Genomic DNA, 20,589 nt, shown 5'->3' with positions numbered 1-20,589 from the left:
AATCCTGAATACTGCTTTCTGACCCTCTTCCGAATCCAAGCGTTCTCCGAACATTTTCCTACATGCCTCCTGCGCCTTTGCTACCTCTTTCTTTGCAGCCTTCCTGGCTGCCTTATAACTTTCATGCTCTGCTGTTTCTGCTCCCGTACCCTTCGCCTTCTGCCACTCCTTGAACTTCTTCCTCTTCTCGTCAATCCTCTTTCCAACTTCATCATCCCACCACCATGTTTCCGAGTGCCTCGGTGGTCCTTTTGTCCATCCACATACCTCACCAACGGCTCCCAACAGACTAGCTTTCATTGACATCCAACCACTTTCAAGCTCAACCACATCATCCTCGACCCTACTCAGCCTCTCTTTTAATGCCTCCCTTACTGTCACCTCTTTCAACCTCCACACCTTCATTCTCGGTTGGTACTTCACCCGCCGAGCTCTCCTCGCACCTTTCACCCTTACGTCGCAGACAACCAAGTGGTGCTGTGAAACAGCCTCCTCCCCCGGGATCACCTTTGTGTCCCGGAGGTGCCCCCTATCTCGCCTACGCACCATCAGGTAGTCAACGGTTGTCGTCGACCCACCTGACGTGTATGTAACAAGCTTATTATCCTCTTTTTGGAACTGAGTATTACAAATCAACAAATCAGCTCCATCAGCAAACTCCAAAATCCTTTCACCTTCTCCATTTCTCACACCATATCCGTAACCCCCATGAACTCCGTCAAAACCATCCATACTCCTTCCCACATGTCCATTTAGGTCTCCTCCTACCACAACAACTTCCTCATCTTTCACGTTTTCCATCAGCTTCTCTATCGCACACCAGAACTTGTCCTTCTCTTCATCGCTTCGACCAACCTGCGGAGCATATCCCGAGATGACGTTCACAAAGAGCTTTCCAATCATCATTTTCACCATCATCAACCTATCACTCACTCTAGTCACACTCACCACACTGTCTACCAAACTCCTCAGAAAACAGGACACCAACACCATTCACGCCCTCCAAGCACCCTTGCCACACAAACTTGTATTTCTGTCCCTGCCTACCCTTCACCATTCTCACACCACTTCCCTTCCATCTCATCTCTTGCGCACAACATATGTCCACTCTTCTTCTGACCAATATTTCCACCACTTCTGATCTCCCTGTCATTGTCCCTACATTCCATGTCCCAAACCTCAGAAACCGATCTCCACTTCGGGCTGTACCCTGCCCACATGTAGTTGTAATTGTCATGGTTCTCTTTTTGAGGCAATGTTTTTATGGCCGGATGCCCTTCCTGACGCCAACCCTCTTAGTCGCCTCTTACGACACGCAGGGATACGGCGTACCTATTCTTATCCAGGGTACACACTGGGAAACGTTTAAAACATGGAAATTCTGGGGGGTGGGGGGGGGGGGCGGCGTCAGCATCACGGCTGCGGTTTAAACATATTTAAATAAATATTTAAACAAAACCATGAAAAACAATCTGGGAAAAGTCTCTAAGTGAGAACGTGGATTTGAGAAAGCAGGAGCAGAGGTGAAAGAAAAACGAGATATAGGGGGCGGGGCACAAGTCGAGATGAGGAGGCCGCACGAGACACCAGGCCGCACGAGGCGCACGAGGCGCGAACAAAGAAACGACTAATTACACACAAATTTGCAACAACTACAAAACCAAAACCAAATAGAAACACACAATAAAACATACACAACAAAATACGCAGCGGAAATTTGACAAAGAAACGAACGGGAAAACACTCAAACTTTGATGCCGTGGAGAGATCGAAGCAAGCCCCGTCACTCGAGGGACCGGAATGCAGTAGACATACTTACTTCCACATAAATACCTTCAACCTCAACAAGAAATGTTTGACTGGCAAACTGCAGATATTCGGTCTTTATATGCCTAATTGCAACTGCAGGCCAAGAATCACATACAATGGCAAACAGCCATTTTTTTCTGCTTTACATAAGATGGAGACCAACAAGCAAAATTCTGGGTGTATCGTCCATTGAATGACAACCTCTCTCTCTGTGTCGTGATTGTGAGCACCGCTGCACGTAGTTTGTCTTGCACCTCACCCAGCTCCTCCACCAGTGACCTCACCTGGGCCTTCAGCGTGGCAACATCTTCAGGATACTGCAAAGCAATTGGTGGTAATGAGAAAAGACAGTCAAATATATGGAAAGACTGAGGTTCATTAATGCACTTAAAGACATTTTGCTTTACCTGCTTCTCTGTCTGAGACTGCATTGTCTCGAGTTGCCGAGCGAGGTCCTGCCGGGATTGTCGTGCCTGATGCAACTGTCCGTGGAGCACTTTACACTCATTTTTACAACTTTCCAGCAGTCGGCTTGCTTCCTCAGCCTTGGTGGCCTGACTGCACTGCACTTCATTTGGCGTCTGTTCAAGCTCAAGATGAAGCTCATTCTCTCTGTAAAATAAAACAATCTATAGTATTAACTAACCTTCCTGAAACAATGCTTTTGTCCCTTTTCTCTCTACAATTAATCTCTCACTCTTCTTCCTCTACAAATTCTTCACACAGGTACAAAAATGGTATATACAGCCCTACATTCCTGAATATACTTATTCATTATCCTCCCCATTCCCTGGTGTTGGGCTAGCGGCTAGGGTGCCGGCTTAGGATCCTAGGATCCTGGGTTCGAATCCCGGTCAATCGCTGAATTAACGCCAGGGGGGTTGACTCAGCCTGTCATCCTTCCGAGGTCGGCAAATTGAGTACCAGTTCACTGGTAATTCCCTGCTTGTCGTTAAAGGCGGCAAAAAGGGTTGGCGTCAGGAAGGGCATCCGGCCGTAAAACATTGCTTCAAAAAGGGGACCGAAAAACAACAACAACCACAGTTCCCGAAAAAGGCCAACCCCCGCTTGCGGGGAAAAAATGGCCTCTAAAGGTGGTTTTTTATTATCCTCCCCATTCCCTTTACTCCCATCTAAAACACCCCCTCTCCTCATCTTGCTCCCCCCCCCCCTCCGCCCCCGTCAGCCCCCTTCCCTAAACACCATTGTCGTCCCACCCCATACATATGTGATATATAGACCACCTCAAACATAATACTCACTGTAAAATCTTTAATTTTATGAACAAGAAAGTTCAAGAGGTCTATATACAGGTAGTGGACAAAAAATGGAAACACCAATGTAAAGTCACTTAATAAGGTGTTGGGCTACCATGTGTGGCCAGTACGGCCTGTATGTGCCATGGCACAGAATCCACCAGCGTCTGGAATTCTGCAGGAGGAATGCAGCACCATTCTTCCACAATAAAGTCAATCAGCTCACACCTGTTTAATGGAGGTGGAAAACGGTCTCGGGCGTTGTTCCAGAATATCCCATAAATGCTAGATCGAGTTTAAATCTGGTAACTGAGAAGGCCATGACATATATGGATAACATCAGTGTCATGATCGTCAAACCGTTGGGAGACCACATGTGCTCCATGGATGAAGGCATCCGGGGGTCTCCTCTTGCAGCCATGCATTATAGGTAATCAGGCCTGTGCAGCATTTTTATACATGACCTTAAGCATGCTGGGATGTTATTTGCTCCATTAACAAATGGGCCACATCTGTGTGGAAGCTGGTGCTTGGTATCCCTCATTTATACAGGTGTTTCCATTTTTTTGTTCACTACCTGTATGTGCAAGCTCATGTTGAGGGCTATCACCACCTACTCTGGTGGTGATAGCCCTCTCCCCATATGAGACATATTATTGTTATCATGTTAAAAAAAAAAATTGACTAACATGGTTTTGCAAACAGTAGAGCAACAAATGGGCCACATCGGCCATTTAAACAATGGCCAACCATGGCCATGGTTGGCCATTGTTTTGAAATTTATTTGGGCCAACACTCATCTCATCCCAGGGTTAATTGCCAGCAAATTACACAACAATGCAGACATGCACTTACCTATTGTCTTCCACACCTGGCTTCACACGTCCATTGTTCATCTCCTCTTCTGCATTAATACCCTTAACATACAACAACATGTAAATTAAATAACACATTTGAAATTAATGTTAGGAATCCAATATAAATGATGCAATTGACAGTGCCAAATGTACATATTTGCCATCAAACTGACAGTTATGAGCACAAAATTGGTTTGACTTCCAGCAGCAAATCAAGAAGTGTACAATACTTCTTACCATGATTCTTACCATATACGAACTAGGGTCTGAGCCTGCTTTGACACTTTTACTGGGTTTGAGCCGCATCTGCAAGGCACTATTCATTGTCACCAGGTCTTCCTTCTCTCGGGTCAGCCGTTGGATATGTTCCTGAGCACTTTGAAGTTCCTGCTCAAGATGTTTCTTTTGCTTCTTGAGAAGGACCAAGTACTCAGAACCTACAGGCTCTCCGTAGCATCCCTGCCAGGAGCACGTTGCAACATCTCCCTGAACAATGCTAGCATTTTGACCCTGGCACATCGTTCCAACTCTAAACTTAAATTAGTTATTCTTAATGCTGTAAAATAAAAATTATTAAAAACTGAAGTGTTCCAACCTGTGACTGAGACTGAGGATGTATTTCTTCCTGGTCTCGGAGTCCAATAAATCCACAGCCCTGGGAGGAAGTGGGGGCTGTGTAATCTTGTGAGGCCTGTATAGGTTGACAGCAGCAAGAGTACTGCACAATTGTCAGAGGAACACAAATATGACTCCATGTACTCATTATCCTGCACTCCAGCCATTCCATGTCAAATCATCAAAGAATCTGCCGTCATCTCTCAGATTTTTGTAAAACTTTGGGAACCAATTGGGACCCATGAAAAACGGCAAGAACTCAAATATTTTTGCTAACAGCCTCTTAATTAGTGAGATACAGACTAACGAACTTTGGACTAATTAGCGCGACGTCGCGAATTCAAATGGCCATATCTCTAAAAGTATAACACCTAGAGAGCTGGTTTGGTGTCATTTTAAAGGTATTTTCATGCCCTATGAATTTGTCTGGGCAACATTTTCCTACCTCCAACCACAAAAAAGTTATCACAAAATATAAACTTCAATTGTGAATCCCCAAAAAATGTATCCTTCAAATTTCCTCAAATTCATCCCAGAGGTACCTTATGATGTCAAGAAGCTTCCACATAAATTTTGTGATGGGCACTCCAATAGTTTCTGAGATATGAGCAATAATGTACATGTACGTATGGCATATAGGTTCGAAAATCAGCATTTGTAATGTATTATACAATCAATAAGTGAGTTCAAGTACACAGTGTTCACTAACCTGACTTAGGTTCACTAACCAGTGTCACCGATTTTCTTGGTTTTGGATTTCACATATTTATCTGCAGCAAGTCTCTTTTTTGGAATAGGTGATTCTCCAATCAATCCCAAAGACTCATTCAGTGTATTCAGTTCCATTTCAGGAGAATGAAATTCAAACTCCCCTGAACTGCCTGGTATTGGTAATTCACCTCCACCATCATTGTCCTCACTACTGCTAATAGCGCTGCTGGTCACTGGTAATGGTATTTCACTCTGAGTCTCTACCACACCTGGTTGTCTTTTTGCCAGTTTCTTACGACACTGGGTACAGATTTTCTGTGCACTTTGCAGTTTGAGGCTTGGATGAGCGGCTATGGCTTTTTGGCTAACAGCTCTCAAGCCAGACGACTTTGGTTTTTCATGAGCTCCAAAGGGATTGCAGCAGGATTTCTGCTTCAAGATGAACTTTTCCTTGGCAGTCGTCATTTTTCTGCAGCTCCTTCAGAAGTGAACTGCCAATTTCTGTTGGTGGCAGGCCTAAGCATTACACTAAGCCAACTTGGACTTTCCCTGGGGATCTTAGACTGTGAAAGTTGCATCACCTCGACTTACCCACATGGGAAATCCCAGTTGGAATTCCCCAGATGAGAATTCCCCTCAGGCCCAGTTGAAAATGAAAGTATATGATACTTCAAAGCAATTGATGGTTGTTCCCTGTGTTCCCTGTCATGGCTAGGTTAGAATGATTGTATAATACATTACAAATGCTGATTTTCGAACCTATATGCCATACGTACATGTACATTATTGCTCATATCTCAGAAACTATTGGAGTGCCCATCACAACTTATGTGGAAGCTTCTTGACATCATAAGGTACATCTGGGATGAATTTGAGGAAATTTGAAGGATACATTTTTTTTGGATTCACGATTGAAGTTTATATTTTGTGATAACTTTTTTGTGATTGGAGGTAGGAAAATGTTGCCCAGACAAATTTATAGGGCATGAAAATACCTTTAAAATGACACCAAAACCAGCTCTCTAGGTGTTATACTTTTAGAGATATGGCCATTTGAATTCGCGACATCACGCTAATTAGTCCAAAGTTCGTTAACCTGTATCTCACTAATTAAGAGGCTGTTAGCAAAAATATTTGAGTTCTAGCTGTTTTTCATGGGTCCCAATTGGTTCCCAAAGTTTTACAAAAATCTGAGAGATGACGGCAGATTCTTTGATGATTTGACATGGAATGACCCACTCGCGAAGCAAAAATCAGGGTTAAGCGATTGGTTGTGTGCGTGCATATGTCGTACATGTCTGCATTTTTAAAATTCATTTTCTTGGCAAGTGTTGGTCCGATTGACATGAAATTTCCCACCATAGGTGCGCCTCCTCCTGTATAATTTTTATTGATAATTATGACATCGTAGGTCATGTGCTATGGACGCCATCTTGGAAAAACGTTACACCTCTATATCTCCAAAACCGCTAAATGGAAAAAATTGAAACATTGCTCATTGTCAAGTACTCCCCATGGGGAATAAGATATGTAAATGATGATGTCACTGGTGCCTTAATTATAATGTCATAATTCGACAAGTACAACGCTTGATCCGATCAGTATGAAAACAAAATTCTCTGCAACTGTTAGTCTGATGGACACGAAATTTTTACCACATGAGCGCCTTCTCCGGTATAATTTTTTAATGATGATTATGATGTCATAAGTCAGGTGGTACAGGCGCCATCTTGGAAAAATCGAAAATCGTTGCACTTCTTTATCTATGAAACCACTCCATGGAAAAAAAAATGGAAACGTGGCTCATTGTAAAGAACTCCGCATGAGGAATGAGTGTTGTTAACGATTACGTCATTGGTGCCTTAATTATGACATCATAATTGGACAAGTACAACGCTTAGTCTGATCAGTTTGAAATTTCTTGAGTGTGATCTACGCAATTATATTGGAGAATGGAAATCTGTGATGCCAACGGTCATGTGGTCTGGCAGCCATATTGGATCTAAGCGAAAATCTTTGAAAATCTTCTTCTCTGAAACCGCTTAACTGATCAATGTGAAACTTGATTGATTAACTACCCTTGATTATTTACCCTTGATTGATTATTAAACAAACTAATTGATCAACTACCCTTGGGAAATACGATTTGATAAAGAAGATGTCATCGGTCACGTGATCGGGCAGCCATATTGGATAAATAAACCTTTAAAATAGACGAGTTGGCTCCCACCAAGTCCTTCTCAAGACTGCACAGGGTAAGTATTCTATGAATACCATCTAGATTTATTTTACGATATAAAACTGCTGTTCATGCTTTTAGCCAAAGTTATTACTCCTGCAACCCTGTGATACTAGTTTTGGTTGATGCTTATTCATGGTCCTTATTAGTCCCTCTCACCTGTGGTTTTCTGCACATTTTTACATACCCTTTAACATATTCAACTGAAACTTGGTGCATATCTTTATTATGATAAGTTACAGAACAAGTTCGAGTTTTAGGGTGTTTCATCAATTTTTCCCAGTGTTATGCCCTTTTTGGTTTTAGCAAATATCACCTCAGTAAGTGATACTTATTGCAAAGCAATTCTTGCTCGTTATAAATCTGTTTTAATAATAAAGAGAAAATCCGCTAAAGGGTTTGTTTAACTCACTAGCTGTAGCTCTTCCGGTTGCTTGATTTGTCTGATGGAGGCCAGCTGTGTTAGGACTTCTTCCAGCTGCTGTTTATAGCAGTCACGCTCGGCTAATAGTTGTGCCATGGCATCCTGTGCCTCAGTCATCTTGATGGACACAAATTCACGCTCTTGCTTCTGCCGCTGCAGCCACAATAGATTGGTCTCATTATGCTGCTGCATGGCAGATGTCATCCCACGGAATGTCACTGTAATAAAACAGGTAAACAGCATGAAAGAAAAATGTATCAGGTAGCTACTTAGTTATTGCAAAAAAGGGAAAATTATGCGGGGGTGGTGGGGAGGAGGGTGTGGGTTTGGAAGGTGGAACATAAAAAATTGAAAATAAAAAGACTACATAGAGGAAAGGATAATTATTAAGAGGGAAAGGATGCAATAGAGTGTAAATAAGACAGGGAAGGAAGGTAAGGAGGAGCTAGATCATGGTAAGGAAAAAGTATAACAAGCATGGCCAGTACATATCAGTTTAATACGAAAGTGCAAGAAGAAGCCATGTTACATGTATAACAAGAAAGCAATCTCAAGATGCAGAGCTCATCCGCGTCTGCTTTAAGCTCGAACTAAACTTGACGAAAACAACAGCTAAAAATAATAATAATAAGCATTCTCCATATTCTCATAATAAAGGTTTGTTGAAAATTTAATGACAAAATCTCAAATGGTAAAAAGGTTATGGCTGGAAAGACACACTGAAGCTCAAATGGTAAATAAACAAGTCAGGAGACGACGATGGTTCACGAGCGAGCGGTATTCAATGACAAAGGACGGACGATAACCGAAACAGGCCCGGACTGTGGGGTCGGGGGCACATGTGGCAGGTGTCGGCCCCCGACATGTGGTGTACATGCGTATTTACAAAGGGCCCCAATGCGCTGCGTGCGCAGGCCTTTAAGAGCCAGCTGTACGTAATTGTGTGTGGTGGTGGCCCGGAAATGTCAAAACGAAGGTTACTGACCTTGAAATGATAGAAAATAATGTATAATCAGTTATGAGGTTAGTTCGCTACACAATACCGAAAATTCGGTTTGATTCCGACAACTTTGAAAATTTGACCTTTGTGACCTTCAAAGGTCAAAGGTCGTAGATTCTGAAATTTGTTGGAAAACTTGTATTTCATGATGTATGTGATACTGATAATACAAGATCATGTACGACATTTCACCCTATCAGGAAGCGAACAATGTAATAAAACCATCAAAAATCTACTTTTCTAAATTTTGTGACCTTTGTATACTGAATCGAGGCTCGTGAAAGAGCTAACATTTACTTCACAAACAAATCAACCAGACAAACAAAATACATAAAAAGAGGGAGCGGAAAACAAGATGGGGAGAGAAGGGGAAGCACACAAACACAACATTTGAGAGCACGGAGATGTGTGGAAGGGAGAGGGCTTGGGGGGAGGAGGCATGGGAAGGGGGGGGGGGGGGGCGGGAGAAGTATAAAACACAAGGACACCAAGGACTTCCAGGACAGAAGTTGGTATTTCAAAAAAGTGGAATTGGGGTGAAATTAGCGGGCGTAGAAAAGATCAAGGTTTTGGATGGGGGAAGATAAGAGATGGTGGTGAACAGCTGTTTTAAAGACCTGGAGGGTGGAGTGCGATTGAAGAGAGTGAGGGAGTTTGTTCCAGAGGTGGGAGAAAAGAGGAATGAAGGAGTGAAGGTGAGCAGAGAGTCTTGATTTTGGCAGTTTGACCATAAGAGGGTTGCAGGCAGATCTTGTGCGACCTGTAGGAATATTTGCGGGACAGAGCCCAGAGAGAGCTGGGGGGGCAAGGCCAGAGAGGAGTCGGTAGAAGACGGAAAGACCACCAACCTGCCTGCGGTGAGTGAGTGAGAGGCCCTTGGAGTTAGCTTCATCGCGGGAGATTCCAATGATTCTGAATGCTTTGGTTTCAACAGCGTGAAGACGAGCTCGGTGTGAGGCAGGAGCACCAGCCCAGAGGGGAGAGAAGTATTCCATTGAGCTGCGGATGAAAGCCTTGTATGTGGTGAGGAGCTCAGGTGTGCCAAGGAAGGACTTCGCACGACGGAGGATGCCCAGTCGGCGACTGGCTTTGGAGGCCAGATTTGAAATGTGGTTTTCCCAGGAATGATCATGGCAGATAGTCAGACCCAAAAGCTTGAGTGACAGAACTTCTTGGAGAGGATTATTCAGAAAGTGGCTGGGAGGGTTGTCCAGTCGGTCTTTTCGGAGAGACATCGTAAGAGTGTGAGATTTGTCAGGATTGAAAGACATGTTCCACTTGTTTGCCCAGTCTGTGATTTTGTCCAGGTCTGCAGAGAGTGAGGAGGCTGCAGACTGCCGATCTGAGGGATGAAGAATGGAGCGACAGAGAGTAGAGTCATCAGCAAAGAGATACAGAGGATTTTCAAGAGAGTCAGAGAGATCATTGATGAAGACCAGAAAAAGCACAGGGCCCAGAACACTGCCTTGTGGAACTCCAGCCTGAACAGGCAGAGGAGATGAGAGAAACCCATTCAGGGCCACACGTTGACTATGACTAGAGAGGAAGTCTGCCAGCCATGCGTGGAGATTTCCATTGATACCAAAAGAGGAGAGTTTGGTGAGCAGAGCGGGGTGCCAGACCGTATCGAAGGCACGTGATATGTCAAGGGAGACTGCTCTAATTTCCTGTTTGGCATTGAGGACCTCCATCCATTGTTGAGAAAGCAGAAGCAGCATGTCCAGAGTAGAGTGTCCAGGTCTGAAACCAAATTGATGATCAGAGATCAAGCCATTGGAGAAGAGGAAAGATTTCATATCTGAAGCAATGATGGATTCCATGACTTTGCTGATAATTGGGAGAAGGCTGATTGGTCTGTAGTTGCTGGGATCTGTTTTTGCACCTTTTTTGTGCAAAACGGTGATGTTGGCAGATTTCCAAGCAGATGGAAGATGACCTTGAGCAAAAGAGAGGGTGAAGAGAACAGAGAGAGGGAGTGAAAGAGCGGAAGAACAGGATTTTAGGACCCGTGGGCTGATGCCGTCAGGTCCAGTTGCAGAATCCGAGTCGAGGGTTGACAGAAACTTTTCCACTTTGTCAGGAGGAAAGGACACAGAGTCCAGGAGCAGCTGGGTACGACTGGGTACGGTGGGTACAGAGAGGGATGGGTTTGGGACACAAGATTTGGAGGCAAACACAGAGTTGAGGCATTCAGCTTTTTCACGTGCGGAGTCAGCCGTGTGGCCATTTGAGGTGAGGGAGGGGATGGAGGGGGAACAAACACCAGAAACAGATTTGACCAGACGCCACCAGGATTTGGAAGAGGGAGACAGATAAGAGAGTTCGGTCCTGAGAACGGAGAGATATTGTTTCCTGGCTCTCCTGAGGGTGGACACACACTTGTTTCGGGCTTTGTGAAAGGAAATGAGATTTCCTTCCGTTGGATTTGCTTTCCAGGAGACGAAAGCAAGTTGTTTCTGGGCAATAGCCTCACCACAAGATTCCATGTACCATGGACGGGAGGAAGGGTATGACAACAGAAGACGAGATGGGATAAATCTGTGCATGAGAGAGAGCAGTTTGCTTTGGAAGAATTCCCAGGAAGAATTTATGTCAGAGGCAGTAGAGATGGGAGACCAGTCCAGATGATTGATGGCTGCTTGAAGACCATGCCAGTTGGCCTGAGTGAAATGCCAGACTCGTCGACGCTGAGGAGGGTCTCTGAGAATGGTCAGAGAGATGTCCACTTTAACAAGCACATGATCAGAAGAGCCGATTGGAGCAGAAGAAGAGCAGCAGACATTTTCAGGGAAGTTAGTCATAACCAAGTCCAGAAGAGAAGATGCTCCGTTGACTGAAATCCGGGTCGGGAAATTGACAGATTGTGTCAGTCCCAGTGAGTCACAGAAGTCCTTTGCTGAAGGGCCATGGCTGGTGAGAGAGGTACCCACACCCAGCCAACTGGCATGGTGACAGTTGAAATCACCACATATGAGGAAGAGAGAGTTGGGATGGGTAGATAGAAGTTGGTCCATATTCTCAGACAGCGAGATGTAGATGGAGTCATCACTGTTTGGTGGATGGTACAACACACATATAAACAAAAGGTGGGAGCGAAGGGGAAGCCGTAGCCAAAGGTATTCCTGGGGGTGAGGTGGAGAGAGGGCAGTGCAGGGCGAGTGAGGAAGAGAGTTTTTTATAAAGATAGCAACCCCACCTCCAGGACGAGGCTCAGGTCTATCATACCGGAGGAGGGAGTAACCTGGGAGAGATACCAAGGAATCAGAGACATCATGAAGGAGGAAAGTTTCTGTTAAGCAGATCACGTCTGGTTTGTCAGAAGCAACCTGTATGGAGAGATCAGACAAGTTTGAGCGAAGGCCCCGGATGTTTGAGGTCCATACTGTTAAGGAAGAGGAAGGGGGAGCATCGGATACAGAATAGGGGGGGGGGGGGAGCGGTAGGGTTGTGGAAGAGGAGGAAGAGGTAGGGAGAGCTGTTGAAGGTGTGTCGGAGATTACAGAATAGCTTGGAGAAAGGGAAGAATGGGGCAGACAAAAGGTTTGATGGTGATTGGGAGAGGCGCAGTGAGGTGTTATTTGACGAGGGGGAAGAACGAGGCAGAAGGTTGAGGGAGATGAAGGTGAAAGTTGGAAGGGGGAAGAAGCGGGGAGGACGCTTTGAGGAGGAGGGGTGAGAGGGGAGTCTAGGAGGGGAGGAGCGAGGGAGAGTCTCGGAGGGGAGGGGTGTGGGGGGAGATTTGAAAGGAATGGGTGATTGGGAAGATTTGGAGGGGAGGGGCAAGGGGGAAGATTTGAAAGAGATGGGTGATGGGGATTATTTGGAGGGGAGGGGCAAGGGGGTAGATTTAGAGGGGAGGGGTGATGGGAAATGGGATTTTGGGGTGATGGGATTTTGAAAAGTGTACGATTAATGGGAAACGAACATTTATTGCAAAATGAGTTTCTTGAGACATTCGAGTCAAAAATACGTTTGAGGACGCTGGAGGGAGGATGGAGTGCTAGAGAGTTTAGGGAATGAATGAAAGATGCACTATAAGAGATGGAATTTTTTTTGGGAATGAATAGATTTGGTGAGCAAGTCGAAAGCCTCCTTTTATAGAAGAAGAAAAAGGTGTTATAGAATGTGACAGAATACAGGTCTTCAGGGGACAGATTAGACATTTTTTAACAATGTGGTCGAAGAACGAACGAACAAATAAGAACGAATAAACGAATAAGAACAGAAGGAAATGTTTTGTTTTTTTTTTGTTTTGTTTTTTGAGATTTTAAAACAAGGAAGTATGGGATGAAAAGACCGTGAAAAACAGAGACCGGAAAGTAATTGCAGCGCGATCGGAGAACCGCTGAGACAAAAACAAAGCCTCCTGCCAAGGTCGGACACGGTAGCCTAGTACTACACTTAGGCCTCAGAATATGCGATACGAAAGACCGACGATTCTGTACACAGGTATGAAAAACCAACGCCAAGAATACTATTAAAGACACCCCAATAGGTACATACACCGAGAGAAAGATACAGTTTCGACAAAAACACAATTGTGAAAAGTTACTTAACTTCGAAAGCGAGCGCGCATGGACAGCTTTGAAGAGACGAGACCTCCAATTGTGACCTTGACATTGGGGCGAAAATGAAAAATAGAGCTCCGTGGGGCTAGACACATGACATTGGCCTAACCAAATACTGAAACCCCTGTCAGATTCCACCAAACCCCTCCAAGAAGATGTAGCTTGAACTCGATTACCCCCGAAAAAGACATCTTTTTCGGGCGTCACTCCGCCCACAATGGGCACAATACGCCCACTCAAGGCAGGACACAACTAGATCATGATATCAACCTCCCACCCAAGTTTCATCAAGATCGGATGATATCATCGGGTAGTTATGCTGTGGACAGACAGACAGACAGACAGACACACACCCATAACGAATATAGTGGTCACTCTGTTTGATAACTCGTGAACCAATAAAGAAACACGGAAGTGTTACAAAACATGTCCGGCTTGTGCTACGCAGCGGCAGACGGACTAACAAGGGCTGTTTGTACTTATTATACCTTTGCCCTTTGACATTTTGCCCAAATTATTAATTTGTCTTCCCATATCCTCGTAGTAAAGGTTTGTTAATAATTCAATGACAAAAGATCAAATGGTAAAAAAAAAAAAACGTTATTCCCTGGACACACACCGCGTCTGTGCATGCAGAAGTGCTAGTAAGGATGAGACAATGAGACATGCGAGACACGTCATCATTGAGTTCAAAGATTCAGGTCTCACCCTTCAGTTCATGGTTTTCCCGCAGGAGTTCTTTCAACTGTTGCAGATTTTCTTCTGGTGTTTTCAAACTGCTGGGAGCTGAGGCCAAAGGGGAGGGTTTGGCCATCCCCGAGGCCCCTTCACCTTTGCATTCAGCCACATCCTCACCATCACCTTCACCTTCCTGCGTAATTCTGTCCAGTTCAAGCATGTTCACTCTGGCTTCATTCTCGGAAAGTGGCAAACAAGTCGCGTTCGCAATTCCATTTATGGGCCCATTTGTGACTTCGTGTGAAGAAGTCAGTTCCTCCATATCACGAAAGGTCTGTAGAGAGATGCATGTACATAGATCACAACTGTGGGGATGATGTAACAGTAGATCAAAATGTTTAAGGAGCTTAGCAATGGTAGATACAGCAGTACATCTTTCAAATATGAGTTGTTGGGGATTATCTTCTTCCTCTCTTCCCTTTAATACTATCAACATAGGGCTGAGGAAAGCAAGCTTCTGCCTGCCTTGAACACGATTTATATCATTCAAGTTATAAAACAGTGTTTATCAACACTTGGTGTCAGACTGCCATGACCAGCTGAAAGATCAAGACAGAAAGTAAAGAGAAAGAAATAGAAACACGCAGAGAGGAAAAACAGAGCGGAACAAAAGGAAAGTGCTAAATGGCCCTTCAAATGTGCCATGGGTAGCAATCTTTTCACTTAAAAGAAACTTCAAAAATGGGATTCTCTAAATGAATTCAGCTGAGTGCAATACTTGCTCCACCGTTTTGTTTTATTTTTTCAATGTGCCTTAAAAAATAGAGGCAGGCTTCAAAAGCAAGATCATGAAACACAGACAAGTTTAAAAACAAAGAACACGAACACACAAACACACGACAAATACACACACACACACACACACACACACACACACACACACACACACACACACACACACACACACACACACACACACGGACAACAAACACACACACAACAAACACACACACAACAAACACACACACACAACAAACACACACACACAACAAACACACACACACACACACACACACACACACACACACAACAAACACACACACAACAAACACACACACGACAAACACACACGACAAACACAAACACACACGACAAACACACACACAACAAACACACACACAACAAACACACACACAACAAACACACACACAACAAACACACACACGACAAACACACAAACGACACACACGACAAACACACACACACATGCACGACAAACATACATACACGAAAAACACAAACACACACACATAAGACATACACACACATGACAAACACACAGACGACAAACACACATACGACAAACACACATACGACAAACACACATACGACAAACACACATACGACAAACACACACATGATAAACACACACATGACAAACACACACACACGATAAACACACACACGACAAACACACACACGACAAACACACACACGACAAACACACACACAACAAGCACACACACACACGACAAACACACACACATGCACGACAAACATACATACACGAAAAACACAAACACACACACATAAGACATACACACACATGACATACACACACACGACAAACACACACACGACAAACACACACACGACAAACACACACACGACAAACACACACACGACAAACACACACACGACAAACACACACACGACAAACACACACACGACAAACACACACGACAAACACACACACGACAAACACACACACGACAAACACACACACGACAAACACACACACGACAAACACACACACGACAAACACACACACGACAAACACACACACGACAAACACACACACGACAAACACACACACACGACAAACACACACACGACAAACACACACCCGACAAACACTCACACAACACACACGACAAACACACATACACGAAAAACAGAAACACACACATATAAGACATACACACACATGACAAACACACAGGCGGCAAACACACAGGCGGCAAACACACAGGCGGCAAACACACAGGCGGCAAACACACAGGCGGCAAACACACAGGCGGCAAACACACAGGCGGCAAACACACAGGCGGCAAACACACAGGCGGCAAACACACATGCGGCAAACACACATGCGGCAAACACACATGCGGCAAACACACATGCGGCAAACACACATGCGGCAAACACACATGCGGCAAACACACATGCGGCAAACACACATGCGGCAAACACACAGGCGGCAAACACACAGGCGGCAAACACACAGGCGGCAAACACACAGGCGGCAAACACACAGACGGCAAACACACAGACGGCAAACACACAGACGGCAAACACACAGACGGCAAACACACAGACGGCAAACACACAGACGGCAAACACACAGACGGCAAACACACAGACGGCAAACACACCGACGGCAAACACACAGACGGCAAACACACAGACGGCAAACACACAGACGGCAAACACACAGACGGCAAACACACAGACGGCAAACACAGAGACGGCAAACACACAGACGGCAAACACACAGACGACAAACACCCAGATGCCAAACACACAGACGACAAACACACAGACGACAATCACACAGACGACAATCACACAGACGACAAACACACAGACGACAAACACACAGACGCCAAACACACAGACGCCAAACACACAGACGGCAAACACACAGACGGCAAACACACAGACGGCAAACACACAGACGGCAAACACACAGACGGCAAACACACAGACGACAAACACACAGACGACAAACACACAGACGACAAACACACAGACGCCAAACACACAGACGCCAAACACACAGACGACAAACACACAGACGACAATCACACAGACGACAAACACACAGACGACAAACACACAGACGCCAAACACACACACACGACAAACACACACAGACGACAAACACACAGGCGACAAACACACAGGCGACAAACACACAGGCGACAAACACACAGGCGACAAACACACAGGCGACAAACACACAGGCGACGAACACACAGGCGACGAACACACCGGCGACAAACACACAGACGACAAACACACAGACGACAAACACACAGACGACAAACACCCAACTGACAAACACCCAACTGACGACAAACACCCAACTGACGACAAACACCCAACTGACGACAAACACCCAACTGACGACAAACACCCAACTGACGACAAACACCCAACTGACGACAAACACCCAACTGACGACAAACACCCAACTGACGACAAACACCCAACTGACGACAAACACCCAACTGACGACAAACACCCAACTGACGACAAACACCCAACTGACGACAAACACCCAACTGACGACAAACACCCAACTGACGACAAACACCCAACTGACGACAAACACCCAACTGACGACAAACACCCAACTGACGACAAACACCCAACTGACGACAAACACCCAACTGACGACAAACACCCAACTGACGACAAACACCCAACTGACGACAAACACCCAACTGACGACAAACACCCAACTGACGACAAACACCCAACTGACGACAAACACCCAACTGACGACAAACACCCAACTGACGACAAACACCCAACTGACGACAAACACCCAACTGACGACAAACACCCAACTGACGACAAACACCCAACTGACGACAAACACCCAACTGACGACAAACACCCAACTGACGACAAACACCCAACTGACGACAAACACCCAACTGACGCCAAACACCCAACTGACGACAAACACCCAACTGACGACAAACACCCAACTGACGACAAACACCCAACTGACGACAAACACCCAACTGACGACAAACACCCAACTGACGACAAACACCCAACTGACGACAAACACCCAACTGACGACAAACACCCAACTGACGCCAAACACCCAACTGACGACAAACACCCAACTGACGACAAACACCCAACTGACGACAAACACCCAACTGACGACAAACACCCAACTGACGCCAAACACCCAACTGACGACAAACACCCAACTGACGACAAACACCCAACTGACGACAAACACCCAACTGACGACAAACACCCAACTGACGACAAACACCCAACTGACGACAAACACCCAACTGACGACAAACACCCAACTGACGACAAACACCCAACTGACGACAAACACCCCACAGACGACAAACACCCCACAGACGACAAACACCCCACAGACGACAAACACCCCACAGACGACAAACACCCCACAGACGACAAACACCCCACAGACGACAAACACCCCACAGACGACAAACACCCCACAGACGACAAACACCCCACAGACGACAAACACCCCACAGACGACAAACACCCCACAGACGACAAACACCCCACAGACGACAAACACCCCACAGACGACAAACACCCCACAGACGACAAACACCCCACAGACGACAAACACCCCACAGACGACAAACACCCCACAGACGACAAACACCCCACAGACGACAAACACCCCACAGACGACAAACACCCCACAGACGACAAACACCCCACAGACGACAAACACCCCACAGACGACAAACACCCCACAGACGACAAACACACACACGACAAACACACACACGACAAACACACACACGACAAACACAAACACATAAGAGACACACACACACACACACACACACACACACACACACACACACACACACACACATAAGACATACACACACACACATAAGACATACACACACACATATGACATACAGACAAACAAAAGACATACACACACATAAGACATACAGACAAACAAAAGACATACACACACACATAAGACATACACACACACATAAGACATACACACACACATAAGACATACACACACACATAAGACATACACACACACATAAGACATACACACACACGCATAAGACATACACACACACATAAGACATACACACACACATAAGACATACACACACATAAAACATACACACACACATAAGACATACACACACACATAAGACATACACACACACATAAGACATACACACACACATAAGACATACACACACACACATACACACACACACACATACACACACACATAAGACATACACACACACATAAGACATACACACACATAAGACATACACACACATAAGACATATACATACATAAGACATACACACACACATAAGACATATACACACACACATAAGACATACACACACACATAAGACATACACACACACATAGGACATACACACACACATAAGACATACACACACATAAGACATACACACACACACACACAAGACACACACACAAGACACACACACAAGACACACACACACAAGACACACACACACACACACACACACACACACACACACACACACACACACACACACACACACACACACAAGACACACACACACACGACACACACACACACACAAGACACACACACACACACGACATACACATACACACACACATAAGACACACACACATAAGACACACACACACACAAGACACACACACATAAGACACACACACATAAGACACACACACATAAGACACACACACATAAGACACACACACATAAGACACACACACATAAGACACACACACACACACACACACACACACACATAAGACACACACACACACACACACACACACACACACATAAGACAGACACACACACATAAGACAGACACACACACATAAGACAGACAGACAGACAGACAGACAGACAGACAGACACACACACACACACACACACACACACACACACACACACACACACACACACACACACACACACACACAGAAGCAAACACAAGAGGCACAGCTCCGCTTCCGGGTGCATGGATATAAACAGTTCCCGACTCCGTCAATACATTTTTCTGTTGCGACGAAACGTGCACAGCAGGCTCATCGATGTTTGATGGACGAGTTCAGAGGTCAAAGGTAAAGACGCAATACAATAGCTCTACGGATTCAAATCCAGGTAAATAAACCATGAATCATGATCATGAAGACCCTCTGAAGAGTGTCCTCTTCAGACTAGTCTGTAAATAAATAACTTGTGCGAACCCGAAACCGAACTAAACACGTTATTGCGAACAGAAAGATCAAGCGACACTCACCGTTTTCAGCTACATGGGGCAGAGATCGCAAAGCATGACTTCCGGGAAAAGAGCGACGTCCGCCTCGGAAAGTCCCGTGATGACGTCATCACGCAACAACAACAACAACGCCAGATTGTCAGAATTGAAGGCGTGAGGGAGATGAGAGGGAGGGAGAAGGACCGCGCGTCGCTGTATGGTCAGTAATAGGTCCGCTGCGAATTCAAATGGCGATGTTGTTCCTATTACTATTAGTATTAATTCCTGTATCATTCGTGTGATTTTGTTCAATCTGTAATGGCTCACCATGTACAGTATTCTATTAAACAAGACG

General features: G+C 45.1%; 1 protein-coding gene across 5 annotated transcripts in view; it reads right to left on the bottom strand.

Annotated features, from left to right (window-relative positions):
* LOC137425134 (optineurin-like) overlaps window positions 1–20,353 on the bottom strand; it is a 38,113-nt gene extending 17,760 nt beyond the window's left edge. The window contains exons 1-8 of one of the 5 annotated variants that reach the window (XM_068113259.2): window positions 20,277–20,353; window positions 14,188–14,491; window positions 7,900–8,129; window positions 4,518–4,640; window positions 4,160–4,381; window positions 3,921–3,982; window positions 2,217–2,421; window positions 2,011–2,126 (exon numbers count right to left, since the gene is read on the bottom strand). In XM_068113259.2, coding sequence (XP_067969360.1) covers window positions 2,011–2,126; window positions 2,217–2,421; window positions 3,921–3,982; window positions 4,160–4,381; window positions 4,518–4,640; window positions 7,900–8,129; window positions 14,188–14,479 — 1,250 coding nt within the window. In that variant the 5' untranslated portion in view covers window positions 14,480–14,491; window positions 20,277–20,353. Of the gene's footprint in view, window positions 1–2,010; window positions 2,127–2,216; window positions 2,422–3,920; window positions 3,983–4,159; window positions 4,382–4,517; window positions 4,641–7,899; window positions 8,130–14,187; window positions 14,492–20,027; window positions 20,141–20,276 lie in introns of those variants that run through there. The other 4 variants (XM_068113260.2, XM_068113261.2, XM_078776343.1 and 1 more) reach the window with 4 other exon arrangements.
* Between the last annotated feature and the right edge of the window lie 236 nt (window positions 20,354–20,589).

The sequence above is a fragment of the Myxine glutinosa genome, chromosome 4 (assembly GCF_964187855.1).
Source record: "Myxine glutinosa chromosome 4, kmMyxGlut1.1, whole genome shotgun sequence".
Taxonomy (NCBI): Eukaryota; Metazoa; Chordata; class Myxini; order Myxiniformes; family Myxinidae; genus Myxine; species Myxine glutinosa.
The sequence above is the reverse complement of the archived record's forward strand: the minus strand, read 5'-3'. Positions and strand labels throughout refer to the sequence as shown.